The sequence below is a fragment of the Festucalex cinctus genome, chromosome 3 (genome assembly GCF_051991245.1).
Source record: "Festucalex cinctus isolate MCC-2025b chromosome 3, RoL_Fcin_1.0, whole genome shotgun sequence".
NCBI classification, from domain to species: domain Eukaryota; kingdom Metazoa; phylum Chordata; class Actinopteri; order Syngnathiformes; family Syngnathidae; genus Festucalex; species Festucalex cinctus.
In genome coordinates, this window is record NC_135413.1 from 20,972,549 (window position 1) to 20,988,398 (window position 15,850).

The 15,850-nt window shown below is 38.6% G+C and overlaps 1 protein-coding gene across 23 annotated transcripts in view; it reads right to left on the reverse strand.

Moving 5' to 3' along the window:
• Positions 1–497: 497 nt before the first annotated feature.
• Positions 498–15,850, reverse strand: part of mical3a (microtubule associated monooxygenase, calponin and LIM domain containing 3a) — a 78,213-nt gene continuing 62,860 nt past the window's right edge. For 17 of the 23 annotated variants that reach the window (XM_077516601.1, XM_077516600.1, XM_077516602.1 and 14 more), the window contains 5 exons: positions 15,716–15,766; positions 14,647–14,697; positions 6,640–6,739; positions 4,577–4,650; positions 498–2,656 (listed from right to left, as the gene is read on the reverse strand). In XM_077516601.1, coding sequence (XP_077372727.1) covers positions 2,472–2,656; positions 4,577–4,650; positions 6,640–6,739; positions 14,647–14,697; positions 15,716–15,766 — 461 coding nt within the window. In that variant the 3' untranslated portion in view covers positions 498–2,471. Of the gene's footprint in view, positions 2,657–4,576; positions 4,651–6,639; positions 6,740–8,786; positions 8,886–14,646; positions 14,698–15,715; positions 15,767–15,850 lie in introns of all 23 variants that reach the window. The other 6 variants (XM_077516609.1, XM_077516619.1, XM_077516622.1 and 3 more) reach the window with 4 other exon arrangements.

Below are 15,850 nucleotides of genomic sequence, written 5' to 3' on the forward strand. Positions count from 1 at the left end.
AATCACCTTGAGTTAAGGCTCTCACAATTTTGTCCGATTGTTAAAATTAACCTAGTTGTGGCAAATGCAGTTATTTTATTTATTCCATAAGGATCTATCAAAAACCTCAATCAGTTTTATTGCTTGAGATGAAATGCTCATCAAACATTTTGCATATTTGAATAATTTGTCATGAATTTCACACGACACAACATGTTTTATGATACATTAATTTCACATTTTCAAAAGGCTGTCCCCATGTTTTAGATGTCTCACTTCTCAAACATACCCGAGTCAAACGATCAGCTCATCGTCCAGCTTTGCAGAAGCTGGATAACAATCCGAATCATTTGATTCAGATGTGTTGGAGGAGGGAATCGTCCAAAACACCCCTGGTATAGAGATCACTTCCTGCCTCGAAGCATCACAAGTCCACAGAAATGGCAAAGATGTCAATTTCTCTGAATGTTTTCCTGTAACGCCCAAACTACAAAAGTTAAGTGACCATTTCAAGAGAGTTAGAAAACTGCATTGTTTTATTGCTGTTCGCAGCATATATCCAACACCCATAAGCAGCTACACAAAGCAGACATAAATCGTGTCCCAACAGAACAGTTTAAAAATTAGCATTCTTATTCTTTACATATAATACAGTTTTCACACGTTAATAAATATCAGTACAATCATGTCACACTTATCACACTCACAATCTACACCCCAAAGAAATGTGTAACTTTGTTTCAACGTGTAGCACATACATATAACGTGTACTCTATGTGCTGTAAAACAGTGACCACTTTTTTTTATTATTTTTTTAAAACATGTTTAAAAGTCATTTGTCACTGATGTTCCAATTTGATGCAAAATATTCACAGCATTTGCATGACTGCAGAACCTCAAATGAAATATATTTTGAGACCCTTAAAAAAATTGGGAAAAATACGTAAAAATTTTACATCCACTGAAGCACAAACCTAAAGTAAAAACAAAAAAGGCATCTGTATTTATGAACACTGCCAAAGTGAAGTGTTTGTGTGAATCTCCTGTCTTGTATGTTACTGCAGGAGCTAAAATACAAGACATGATATGGACAAGTAAGTATTTGTAAACATGAGCTATCCGTTTGATATACAGTGAATTTCATATTAAGAAGTGGGCCCTTCACTGTTGATCAAGTGAAACGCTTTAGTGTTTTCCCTGACATTTTATTAGGTACATATGAATAAATGTCAAAAGCAAAACATCATCATTCTATTAGAGTTTGCATGTGCATGCAATAAGTAGTTTTCCATTGCTTTTCAGGGTCAATAAAAATAGAAGGTAAAAGGTAAAGTCAGGGATGGTGAATTATTAAGATTTTGTATTGTGTACCGAATAAAGTGGCAAACAGGCTTGTGTCTGCATTGTGTCCTTGAAGTGAGGGACAAAATAAAGAGATATTTATCATGGCTGCAGCATTCACTGGTTAGTCTTACTTTTACACTCTGTTCCCGACTGCAGTTCCCTTTGCCCAAAACGTGTTGCAGCATGGGAGTGTGGCCAATCATTTCTTTGAATTCAAGTCTCATGTTTCCTTAGGGTGTATCACGGAATCCATGACTGAGTCCCAGATATGGTGCCTCATTCTATGTCACATTAGTTGAAGGCTTTCTACGGATATTGGGCAGTTTTAAATCACGTTTGTTGCCCAGGATGTTGAATGAAGCTCGCCTTGGACTGCCATGTCCACCAGGAACATCGTGTAAACGTCGCCTGGTGTTGCAACTGCTATTTGGTGCGTGTGGCTCGTGCACAAGCACAACATGGCATCGTGCTCACTCTCATGTGTGGATGCAAAGTAATAATGTTTGATAAAAGATCATAAATATAAATAAAGACCATATTTGATGGACTCTTAGTGTGGACTCAAAAAATGTTATAAGGGAGAAACTTTCTTTTTCTCAGTGGTTCATTAGGGAAATGAAGTGGGGAGGAAGGCAGCTTAGGAAGCCTTCCTTTTTATCTTGTTAAAGACAGAAGGAGGATCTTGATCTGCTGTAAAATGATACTGCATCTACACAAATTATTTACAAAACACTTTTTTTTTTTTTTACATTTCCTTTACATCAGCAGGACCAGACTGCAGTATTCCCTTTAGTTCAGTCCGGATCAAACAAGTCATTAAAGGTGCCAGCACTTCAAGGCTGTAGTGATAAATTGCCAATGTACAGTGCTGTCTTTCTACCCACCTTGATAGTCCAAACCTGAAAAGTGATTAACTAGGACTGCCTGTGGGCTGAGGATGTGTAAACGCTGCAGGCTGCTTCAACCGATCTCAGCAGCCGCCAGGTGTGTTTGTTGGGAACCTTCACACATTCACTGCTGCAGGTGTGACGGACAGATTGTGATGAACTGCCTTCTTCCATGTTCGCAGCACTATGCTGATCAAAGAAGGCAGAGACCCTGGGGTTCATTTCAACCTTAGACCCGTTGGAGCAATTAGTTCCCTCTTGTTAAACCCAATTAAGGTTGAAGCCTTTGGAGAGCATGACAGCCTCCAGGTCCTTGTCTTCCTCCTTCTCTCGAAGTCTCTGCTCGTCCAGGAGTGCCACCAGGGCATCCCGCTGCTCCACAACATCCAGCATCTCATTTAAGATCTGCTTTTCCTGGGCAAGCTCCTTCTCAGTCTTCAGGTGGTCTGAAAATGAGCAATCAAAGAGAAAACACACATTGGCCAAATAACAGCTGGATTTGTTTTCTAATCTGCATTTATCAAGATAACAAGCAATACATGGTCGTTTATGCCACTTGGCAGGGGTCTCGCACCCATACGGGATATGTTTCTCAACACTCGGGCTGCCTATTGCCAACAACCTCACGATACAATGTGCATCACGATACGATACGTATCTGTGATACATATATATCCCAATACATGGTCTTCACGTATCCAGATATTTTACTTTACATACATTTTTATTCTTAACAGTCATACAGTCTAGATCAGGGGTGTCAAACATACGGCCCGCGGGCCGGATCAGGCCCGCAAAGGAGGTTAATCTGGCCCACGAGATGATTTTGTATAGTAAAAAAAAATAAAAATAAAAATTGTAATGTCGGACTAATTAATCAGCCGGCCACAATCAAAACATATTAATTTGTAATTTCACAAGCAGTCCTCAGATGAGCAATGCAACTTGTATGGGGAATCGTCCTGGATGTCATTTTACACACAACTTAAAATTACGTTTTTCTTTTATTATTATTATTATTATTATTATTATTACTTGATTTTTAATCATAGACCGACAAACGTGTTAAATACGAAAAAAATCCAATTACTAGTAAGGATTAGCGTCCTTTTAACATCATTTACCGCCGCCACACAATGCATTCTGGGAACAATATATATATGCAAAACAGGTGGATTTAACACGTCCGGAACATATACCGGCAAAGTGTTGCCGCGTTCGATTTGCATTTGTGTTATTTTTCGGAACAATATGATTACAGTTGAGTTCCATAATTTAGGGCCGGTCCACGAAAATCTGCATAGAAATGACGACAATCGTTTTTAAGTTATATACCGTTATTTTACTGATGCGGCCCACTTGGTAATATATTTTCCTCCATGCGGCCCCTGAGCCAACATGAGTTTGACACCCCTGGTCTAGATCCTATGTTTATTATGCCAGATGACAAAAATGTTTTTGTTTGCAGTCTTCTGGTTTACCACCAAGCGGCATGCCTGGTCTAAATGTGCGCGCACTGCAGAGCAAGGAGCATCTTTCACAGACAAACCGGGAAACTTTACAAATAGGCATAGGCCGATATGAGCAAAAATATCAAAGTATTAAAATTGCAGATCTAAAAATGTGCTTATTTGAAATATTTGGGGAAATAAAAACAGCATTTTTTATTTAATCCATTTTATTTTGTTTGATTAACAAAATATAATAAATATCGGTAATTAAGAAATAAATAAGTAAATAAATGTTGATATTCTTCCTATGTTTTAATTTTTCTTAGTAAAACACAGTGTCCGATCGCTTGTCAGCTATCTTTTAGAACAGACTCCAGCTACTCATGGGATACAATGGCACCTATACTTTTTTTTTTTTTTTTTTTAAATATAAAAGTAATCGGTGAAGGCACCCGTGTTTTTCCTCTGCTCCCCCCACTCCCTTCTCCTGCTGCTTGCATGTGCGCTTAATTGAGTCAACTAAGTTTATTTAAAGAGGCTGCTCTTTGCACAGCCCTGCGTAAGAAACGCAAGAAACTAAATGTGCAATATCGATTCTCACACCTGCGTATCAATTTGTGTATTATATTTGTGTATATATTGCCAGATCGATTTTTTGAGCACACGGCACTCAACAATAACAACCACACTTTTCCCAGTGAAAGGGGTTCAACACCCACCCACTATATTTGCCTTTTCTCTCCGTCCCTCTCTGTTGCTCCTTGAATGATAGCGTTCATTTTCATATTATTACAAGGAGTGGTACTCAACTCCATCATTTTCATTCAAACGCTCCCAAACAATAAAATCAACATCTCTGCAACATTTCATGATAAGCCAAACAAGGGGTGTTAGGGTAATCAGTCACAAACTCACCATCCACAGCCATTCGCTCCCTTAGTTCCTGCTGCAGTCGGCTCTGACGGTCCTCTAGCTCCAATTCTCTGGCACTTCAAAGAAAAAAAGAAGAGCAGAACTTCCATCAACCCTGATAAATTCTGTAGCTTTGAACTTTCAGCCTTCGTGAGTGCCTTATCCCAATGAATGGCTTGATTAAATAACAGTACTTAATAGCCAATTTAAAATATGATACCCTTTTCATCCCTTTTAGATTGATACAATCAGGTGCAACAAGATAAAATAAAATTGGCCGTATCCTCAACCACATGTGGTTTTATGATATTCATTAAAACTGAGATAACATAAATCAAATCAAATGTAATTATGAAATTTGATTTATATTCTGAGGACTTTGCACCAAGAGGTTGGACACAAAAACAGTTCAGTGCTTGCAAAAGGTCACTTTGATGGTGCTCAGGAAAACATAATCTAGAATCAAATGTGGATCAAACAACACTAATGCAGTGCAGCTCATAACAATACTTCCTCCTAGTGGTAACCGTATTTTGCTGCATCATGTCAGGGTTTAAACCAATTCCGGTCCTCGGAGTCCGAGGTCCAGCAGGTTTTAGATGTTTCTGCCTAACAACACACCTGATACTAAAGATCAGGATGGTTATCAGGCATGCTGATGAGCTGATTATATTAGTCAGGTGTGCTAGTGGATGGAAAATCTGCAGGACTTCGGACCTCGAGGACTAGAATTGGTGAACCCTGACTATGCTAACAGTGTGACAGAATTCCACTGTGAAACAAAACTTTGGACATCTACACAGTTGTGGTGACTTTTTTTCGGATCCACATAGAAAAGTGAGTTTTCACCCAAATGTTCCCATTTAAGTAAACTCAGCTCATGCTACATTAAATCATATTCCTGAGAGCCACAGCAATCACGTTTTAGGCCACCAAGAACAAATCAAGAGGATGTGACAACACAGGGGGACGGTAGGGCTTTGCAATTAATCAAAATTTAATTACAACTTAAATTATTAACCTCCCATATACAAAATTGGCATAATCATAAACAAATATAAAAAGTTAACTCATTTGCTCCCAAAAACGTATAAATACGTTCCATTTTAAATGTTTTATGTGTCCCAAAAACGTATTTATACGTTTGTTTGTTTTTTTTAAAATGTTTTGTATGCTAGAGCATACAGAAGGCTTTGATGAAGCCACTCAACTGCAAAGAACGGTTGAAGAAATGGTAGCTATTACACAAACGGCCACTAGGTGGCAGCAGAGCAAAGATCAACAAGGGCCATGTTGAAAAAAAAAAAAAAAGCTAAGGGTAATTTACTCAAAATTATAGATTTGTGAATGATAAAATTTAGCTATATTCGAATGCTATTTCCTGCACAACGGAAACAGAACTTTTTTTTCCTGATGAAAGAAGAGACTTTCTTTTGGTAGGTTCCATGTTTTAATAGCAATAGAACGCAATATTCTGTGGGCCAAAATCCAGTAAAACAGCTGGGAGTGAAGGGGGTTGCTTCTGTGAAAATGGCTGGGAGTGAATGAGTTAATTATTCTGAGTTATAAATGTATATATTTGCACCTTTTTTAAATTTTAAAACGACTGATTTAATAAATCTTGTCCAAAAGGAGCTTGTATAATTGTAGTGTTTTAAAGAATTTTTTTTCGTTTAAACATTTTCTTGTTTGGTACCAAAAAACAAATGATTTTAATTATTACTAAATTAATCGTAATTAATATTTTCTTCGGAATCGAGCAGCCCTCGGGGACGGGATGGGCAAACATGGTTGCAAATGCTGTGGATGCTGAGCCATGAGAAAAAAAAAAAAATGGCCATGATGTGGATGAGACAACTAATCAGTTATAGCAAATCAGAGTTTCAACACCACGAAACATGACAGCATCTAAAGTGTATACAGAGAAGATTAAAGGGCTGAAATTCCACATCACTTTATGTTTTGGGCAGCACACCAATGACCCTTGTGAGGAATAAGTGGTTAAAGAAAATGGATGTATGGAGGAACATAATGTAAAACTAGCATTTAAAAAAATAATCACTTACAATATCATGAGTTCGGATTCATAGCGGACGAGAGCATTCTTCTCCTGCACCAGCTTGAACCACTCTTGCATTAGTTTGGGATCGTCCTTCTTGCCCATGCCTGGAGAAAAGAGTTGGTAGAGCATGGCAGTGAGAGGCGAGACTTCAGATAGGACACACAAGGACACGGAAGGATCGACACTGGGTAATGCATTCACAGCCAAGACGGGATGTCCTTGTTTGAGGGATGGTGAGGTGGAAGGATGGACTCGACGCCAATGTGGTTGGTTGGTCCATACTTCCCAGTCACATAAAGATGGTATGGAGGTAGGCTTGAGGGAGGTGTGCACACAGACAACTCTCAAACACACATACATACACACTTCAAGTGGGAAATAAAAAATATATATATTGTAAAGATCCATTTGTTTAACACAGTTTAGACTGTGTATTTCGGTAGATGTTCTTTTGGGGTAACTATTATTCAGTCTCTTCTCGGTTCATTAGAGTATAAACTGATAAGGCATGTGTGTGTCTGTGTGTTTGGGGGACGACAAGAAGAAACTCAATCAAAAAACAAAAACAAAACAGCAGCAAAAATATTAGACTAAAGCCAAGAAAAAAAAAATAGTCAATAAAATGACTTAATCCTTCCCTGCCCAGCTAATGACCCACCAGCAGAAATTAAATCATTCAAATCCAATCAAAGCAGAGCAGTTTATGAGGAAACACAATTTCGGAACTCTAAATCGTCTTTCCTTCAGAATTTCTGTGAATCCTGGGGTATGCTTGGCCAAGCTAAAATAAGTACATCAATTGAGAAGTACAATGCTAGATATTATAACATATCAAAGAAGCTCTCAGATATGAATGATCATTCAAACGTTTTGTGAGCACTTTTGTCTATAGACTGCAGAATTTACAATTTACTCAACTCAGCTTTATTTCTAAATGCCTTTTTTTTCTTCATTATTGAGTTTCTCAGCATGATCTCATCTTTAAGCCAAATACCTCGAAACCGGCAGGAATTTGGGTCGAAATGATTTAATGTCAATTTGCTTTCCGTTTGCGATTACATCTGGTTGTAACAGATAATTTAAAAAAAATGGCACGATGTAAATACACATCGCAGCATTAATGTGCTGCTTCTTTTTTTTTTTCCCCAAAATGAATGAATTCAAGTAAAATGTCTATTTATAGCCTAATTGTCAGATTCACAGTGCACTTTTAGGTTGAGCAAGAAGTCAGCCTGTTATGTGTTATGTTTGCAGAGCGTCAGACTTTCTCCATAGCACACTAAGAAATAAATGCTGTTTAACAACAGCTGATCCAAGCGGTTTACTTTAAATATTTTTCAATACCTAAACTAGAAGAGTTCTTGGAGTGGGAGCAGGGGCATGCTGTAGATAGAGTCCAAGTGATGACCCAAGACAGGAGGCTTTTTTTTTTTCCATTTATAATTTATATTTATATTTATAATTCGGTTTTTCTCAACATATTTCCTTCCACCATCTCCACCACCACCACCAGCCCTCAGCCCAAGTATCCAAACACGGGCGAGCCCTCAGTGGAAGGGAACGAAAAAATTAGGTATAAATCAATCATCTCACACACAAAACCAGCCTGTATCGTCACACACTTCACAGTTTGAAAACCAAGCAAAATCTCCATTGGCAGGTGTTAGCTACAAGAACAAACCAGATGCTTCGTTCATTCATTTTTAAAACTTGGACTCCAATATTTATAACACATCTTCACACCATGCAAGGTTCACACTCCTAACTTTGTCTGGAAGCTACAGTTACAATTCGGGGGTTCATCAATCCTCTTTATTGTGTTTTTTTTTTTTTTTTTTAATACGTAACAATGCTGATCTTAAAATGGCAAAGTGCAGTCACTAGGATGAACAATTCAACTTGCAACTTGCAAACATGCAGTTGGTTCAAAACAACATAGCAGCAGAGTAGTTTCTCCTTTAAATTGATAGTGTGAGAAATCAACTGAGCTGGAAGTACAAAAAAATTAAAAAAAAAAGGGGGGGGGGGGGGGGGTAATAAGGCCAAGAAGATGAGGGAGGGTTCAAGGAAATAGCCCAGTTCTGGAGAACCCCTGTGGTTGTCATGGTAACCTGCCACACCCGACAAGCAGAGGCGGCGAGGTCACGTTACCTTCAGGGGAACAGCAGAGGCAGAAGGGGAGAGGTCTCCGACGGTGCATCCCCACAAAGGGCTCAACTTCCACAAGACAGGGGGAAAGGGAGCGAGGGACTGACACAGACAGGGACATGGATGCAGAATAGAGAAGGGATGGTAGAAATGATACAGAAGAAAAGCAGAGATGTTACAGCGAGAAACAGTAGAGGACACGGGGTGTGGGAGGGTGAGGGGGACACGGTGGGATGAGAAAGAGAAAAACATGGAGGAGAAAAATCAAAGGAGGGCAGGAACAGTGTGATAGGAAGAAGACAAATCACCTAGGAGGAGAAGGTGGGAGTGATCATCTTTGTGGTATGAGGGATGAATAAAGTAGGAGTAAAAATAGGAAAACTTGGAAGAAAAAGCTTTCCTGATGATGCACTGGTAGTGCTACTCCTTTCTATACGCTTCCATTAGTCCATCACATTCTTCATTTAATAAATAATAAAAAGCTTAATAGGCTCAAATTTGAATGTCTTGACAGCGTAAAGAGAAACACAATTATATATCCTCAGATGGGAATAAGACCTCTTCAAAATGTGCGTACAAATCGGATACTTGTCAGATACCTGCTAACGTGTCCGTAACCCACAGATTGGATATAAACGATCAATGCAAGCTTAGTCACTGGAATAAACTGATTAGCTGATGCATATACCTCATCTGCACAACCAACATATTAACGTATTAAAATACGTACATTGAAAAAAAAAGTGAAAATAAAGACCGTTAAACATGCGCTAAATATGGTATGGGTGTGTCCATCAATAAATAAGAACAAAATAACAGTAATATTAATAATAATAATATTAATAATAATATTAATAATATTAATAATAATAATAATAATGTCTGATGGCACTGAGTGGAGAAATGTGGAGGTTACCCCATTCAAACCCTTGGTGGGAAGAGTTGGTGCAGGCCAACCTAAAGAGCATGTATGCATTATTGAAGCTTGTATAAAGTACCTGAAAGTGAGACTTGAGTAAAAGTACAGGCATCTCAAAAGAAAATAACTTTGGTAAAAATAGAAGACTATTTATTTTCTTAACATATATGACATTTGCATGCTGTTAGATTTGGCCTCATAATTATTACATGTATTATATGGGTGACTTGAGCTAGCCTATAGGTGACATTGCCGTGACCTGTCCTTGGTCAGCATCTTCCCATCTCTATCTGCACTCTGTCATTTCCTGTATGTAGATGAAACCAGTTAAGACCATCAGGTCAAATGGCCAAGCCGTCCACCAAGACGGTCTAAGAGTAGAAACCATTTTGGACAAAATAGACCTTCCGCATTCAGAAAAAAAAGCCCCACAGCTGAGTACTCCATCTTTACGGCAACTAGTACATTTGTTCTAGAGGTGTGCAAAATTTCCGATTCTTAGATTATTCACGATTCGGCCGTGGAACAATCGAGAACGATTCACAAAAGTCCAAATTCCGATTATATAAATATGCCAAGGGAACCGAAACTAAAAGTGGACCGGAGCGGAAAGTACGCGGAACTGAAACGCAGTAGCGCGCGCGGTCTTCGGGACGCTTAATGGGACGGACCGAGAGTACACATCCACAACTCACGCCTCGACATTCAAAACAACAACAAGCATGGCTGAGCTGACCAACCCACCTCTTCGTCAGATCAGACCTGCTCCGAAAAGGCAAACAACTTCAGGCGGAAGTATCAGCTAGCTGGCTGCAGTGCGTCGGTTAGCGTTCTACAGGGCGCCGCGCAGTGATACGAACGAACGAACAGAAAAGTAGTGGCTGGCGGTAATGGCGTCTGACTTTATTCAGAAAAGAGTATTGTGGTGGAAATGTATCACGCTTTTGAAAACAAATAGTTTTTAGAAGAAAAAGGCTTTATTTCCGAGACCCCAGCCAGCTTGCTGGACTATTTTCCTCTCGTCCAACGTCGAACATGAACGCGTGTCACCGAACGCTGTCAGAAAGAAGTCAGTGCTGATCGCACACACGGGGGGTGAGGATCAAATTGAGATTCATGTTAAAAAAGCCGAACGATCCCTTTAATGTTTACACGTTCATGTTTACACAAGTTAAAAAGCAGAAAAGCACTTGAGGTTTTTTTTTTGTACATCTGAGAAACTTTAATGTTTACATGTTCATCTTTACACAACTTAAAAAGCAGGAAAGCACTTTTTTTTTTTTTTAGGCATTTGTATTGAAGTAGTAGTTCACATTGTCTTTCATTTATATCTCAGTGCACTTTTGAGTGGATAAAAATAATATATTTTTGCTCAATGCTATGTTTTATTCTGTTGAAGACTGAATATACTTAAAAGCTGTTGTTACAGAATGAGGCCTTGAGTATTTTATTTACTGTTTTGAACTGTTAACTTGATACTGAAATAGTAGTTTATTTAGGCCTGAGAGGACTTTTGTACTATTTTTGTAACTAATGTACGAAACATTAAAAGCACCAAAATACATTGTTTTTTTTCTGCTGCCTGGGGGGAAATCAATAATCGTTTTATAATCGAATCGTAGCCTCTGAATCGTAATCGCAATCGAATCGTGAGGTGCCCCAAGATTCCCACCTCTAATTTGTTCAACTGAGAATTGCCAGTCTTCTGGTTGTTATTATTAGTATAGCGACCATTAAAACATAATAGAACCAATGAAAGTTCCCATCAGAACTTTACAGTACTTAAGTGTTAATTGTCATATTTTTGTCATGGAATATATCATGGAACTGCTCTAAAAGGACAATTTTTGCTACAGTGTCACTATTCCATTTGCTGAAAATTCGATTCTTGACCGCCATATAATTGGGAATGTTGGTACTATTTCTTCAACTCAACTCAAATTTATTTATAAAGCACTTTAAAACAACCATTGCTGCATACACGAAAAGTAGATGCTGAGGGGAAATATATCAGAGTTGCCAGAACTATAAAGTACTGAGTACAGACGCATGAACATTTGCTTATATAGCATTTTTACTCCATCACATAAAAATAATGCGATTATTTAAGTCCTACTGTTTACTTGCGTGTTGGCACTGCCCGGTGTGGACACTTGTGGAGTAAACTGTTATATTGGTTAATTGTCACTTTCAATGAACATGTAAATAGACAAAACATTTGGAAATTGGCATTAAATCAGATTTGAGCACGGGGATCGGCAGTGTACATCAAGCCTAAAAGTCAATAATGCAGATTCACTCATGCCGTTTAAGCTTTTACTGATTATTATTTCCTACTGCTTCTTCTCCCAAGATGAAACAGACTCCATTTATTGACACTACTAGCTAGAATGTATTTTAAAATACTGTCTTAGTTTGATGCTTGTTTGGTGACTCTTGAAGTGCAATTAAAATTTGTGTGTTCAATATTCGTGTCATCCATGCAAATGGATGAGAGTGGATGTCAGAATCCTCCCAAAGCACAGGTTAATATAAAAGTACAAATGATGGGACTAACACTGTACTACTCCACCACTTGAAATGGATTTGCTTGACTTTTCCCTATGTGCAGTTTAACATAAGAGGGTTACGAAGAGGAGATTCTTTGAGCTCATCTTAAGACTGAGCTAAACATGTTATGACATCACAATTGTCAATATCTACATTGACTAATTAAAGCAAATTTGATGTAATTATGATACTCATTCCTTAACAGGATACCAAACCCATCTTGTCAATATGTCATAGACTTATTGGCTACAAAAAATCTAAACTGCACCAAGTTATACATGAGACTCAAAGTGCCGAATTATGAATTCAAAGCTAGCAAGAAAAGCTGAGAGTATAGGCCAGAGTCAAGAAAAGAAAAGAAAAAAGCTCAATGACAGGTTCACAATCAGGAATTCTCCAAATAAGGCAGACAGCGCACATAGAAGAACACCTATATTCCCTTTGTACATCCTAACATGTACAAATTATAAAGTTGGTAACTCACACTACAGTAGTCATTAAATTGATTTAGAACCACAGCCACAACAATAGATCAAATAAAACAGCTATATAAACAAACATACACTTTTTTTCCCCACAGTGCTTATATGACTCAGTTTTAATTTAAAAGACATGAATTTAATTAATTATACACAGAGTATTTGCATGTAGCTTGGAGACAATTTACCATGACAAAACCACAACCACAGCAGCAAACATTCAAGACTACTCATCTGAGAGGTAAAGGCAACACTAAGCATTACTAACTTTGCAAGAAGCACATTTTTATGTATTTTTTTGACACAGCTTTTGTAAAGGAACCCAGTGGATTGTCAAAGTGTACGGAAGTGAGTCTATGGAGGAAAAGTCTTTCTGCTAAGTGAGTTTACCGCTCTGTCCAAACCCCAAGCAATTCCTGTCATGGGTGAGTAAAAACAAGCTACGAGGTCAAACATGAGCCAAGTCATGAGCCTCTTAGAAATGTGCTAATGCAGACAGACACATGCACAGCACTTCCAAATAAAAATGTCACAGTGTGGAGATTCAGGGGCCAATATCTTACCTCGATTCAAAAGGCTGCATTTAAAATGGCAAGTCCAAAAGGGCAACTACAGACTAATCACACTTTAGGTAAAGATTAGCTAGAGGTTGATGGGTTGCTTTAATGTTAGCACACACTGCGTAGAAATGCTAGGGGAGCAACAATTGAGCAGGTATGAGAGAAATTCAGGGAACACAACCACACAGATAAGAGAAGCTTGGATTATTAGGAATATTAACAAGTTTGGTATTATTTACACTGGGGGACACAGTTAATGGGACAAACAACCTAATGGGAGGACACAAGCTACACTCTGAATATTTCCCCATCCCTGCACACCAAGGCATCGTCATGTGCTATTTACTGTGCATTTTTTTTATTCAGTATATTTTAAATTGGGCTTGTCAGAACCAAAGTATATATTAAAGTTTAGTTTGTTGGAAATAGTTTTACAGACTTGTTTACATGAAGACAAAACATGCCTAATACAGTTGGGCATGAAAATGATGAGAGAAAACGAGACATTATTTTGAGGCTCTCATTAGTTACACAGCGGCTATCTACAGCTAATCCACCGACATATGATTGTGTTGCTTATTGTGGGCTTTTCATCGATTAAAAATTAATATAATGACAGTCATACCTACAGCAGCCGAGTTTCCAATTCACATCTCAGTCATTGTGATGGTCCTTATGTCTTGCATTAATGAATGTATAAAGAAATTGAGTGGTGCAGAATTGCACTGCATCTTATTTAGACACATGAGACGGGTAAAATATTAGCAACAAATCTGCGCTTTATGATATATGATGCTCTGTATCACTGCAACCGAAACTACTTTTAATGTAAACCAGGGATGCTCAATAACTGCAACAATCAACCAGTGGATCACAAAGGTACTGGTAGTATTGGTAGATCACGTGACATCACAGTGTTGACGGCCCAAAGTTTTGTAGCTCACTGGTATTACTTTGCGCTCCAAAAACGGGTGGGGGGGGGTGTGATCCCTTAGCAGACCAACCCACAAACAACCCCGGACAATCGCGGAAGGTTGGCTGCTTGAAAAGTCGATCTTACGGAAAAAAGGCACCCCTGATGTAGACTATACAACATGTAAAAAAACGTTAATCATTCATAGGTTTATAGAAAATCAGAGTCAATTTTATTGGTCTGATCTACTGCTGGTGTGGAGAAGGCCAGAGGATATAGACAAGTGGAATGGAGGAGGCTTTGTAATGACGCTAAAACCAATCAGCCAGCCAGCCAATGGAGGTAGATGGGTACAAAAATCCAAGGAAAACAAAAGGTAGGGTGGGGAGAAATTCAGTTAGCCATTAGGTTAGTCTGTAAGCGACAGATTGCAAATACATACCGCCCAGATGTAAGTCCAGGATTTCACTGTAATTAGAATCTCCCCAATAGTCTACAATGACAGGGATATATTAGACATATGAGTTATTTCACACGGCCCCACACTGGGCACACAAACAATCCTCCTAAAATGAGAATGCATGCACACACTGAGGTACACTTCAACCTGCAGGGACACTCAAAGACTTCTCCTTCTGTACTCACCATGGTGCCCAGCACAAACAGCTTGTGAGCATGAGCACATGACAGTTATCAAAATAATCAAACTGCTCAGAACTGGCTGCCTGCTGCTTTTGGACTTTTACGGCTATTTTGTGTCATCCAATCAAATAGGATTATTTCACCCAGCCAAGTATGGAAGAGTCATTTAAAATGAAATGATAGAATACTAGATTATCTCTCACAAAAAGAGCATCTGGGTCTCAAATGGGATCTTTGAGTACAACATGTACCGGTATAAGTACAGAAGTATTGGGACAGACCTCATGAAAATCAAGTTTTGGGTTTGATCTCCTTAGTTCCCTGCAACTCTTGATTCTTTTTGCCAAGATATTTTCCAACTGTGGGTACCGTTTCAGGAAGGCCTATTTCCCTTCCAGCATGACAGTGTTGTTGTAGTGCACAAACATGGTCCACATGGCCCAATACCTCTGTTCAACAAAAAAAAATAAAAAATCTAGATTGCTGCTGTCCTACATTACATTATACGGCAAAGGATATATTTTTTTTGCAGCACTTGGCTGCACTAAAACAAATCTTCGTAGTAAATATATAGCCTATAATTCTGTAAACCAATCTGAATTTTATTCTCCGATCAGAATCATGGAAACAGTCCTTGCTGGGTGACAGTGAAGGAGACAACATGCACCCAGAACAAGCACACACACGCACACACAAATCTTTGTCGGGACACACATTCGCCTGAGTGCATGCGTCTCTTCTAACGATGGCGGACGTTACAGACAAATTACAATGTTCAAAGATGGAGAACTGTCGCAGTGTGTCACCACAGATGGAGCCTATTAACAGTGTCACATTCACATGAAGAGAAACTTGAGTGAATCTAATACCTGATCTTCTTTTGTGTTGTTTGGGTAATGTATATGTACCTTTGTACATTCCTTTAAGAAAGTAGAGTGGCAAACGTTATAGCAGAAAAACATCTGATTGTACGGAATGTAAGATCACTTGGCTACTTAAATAAT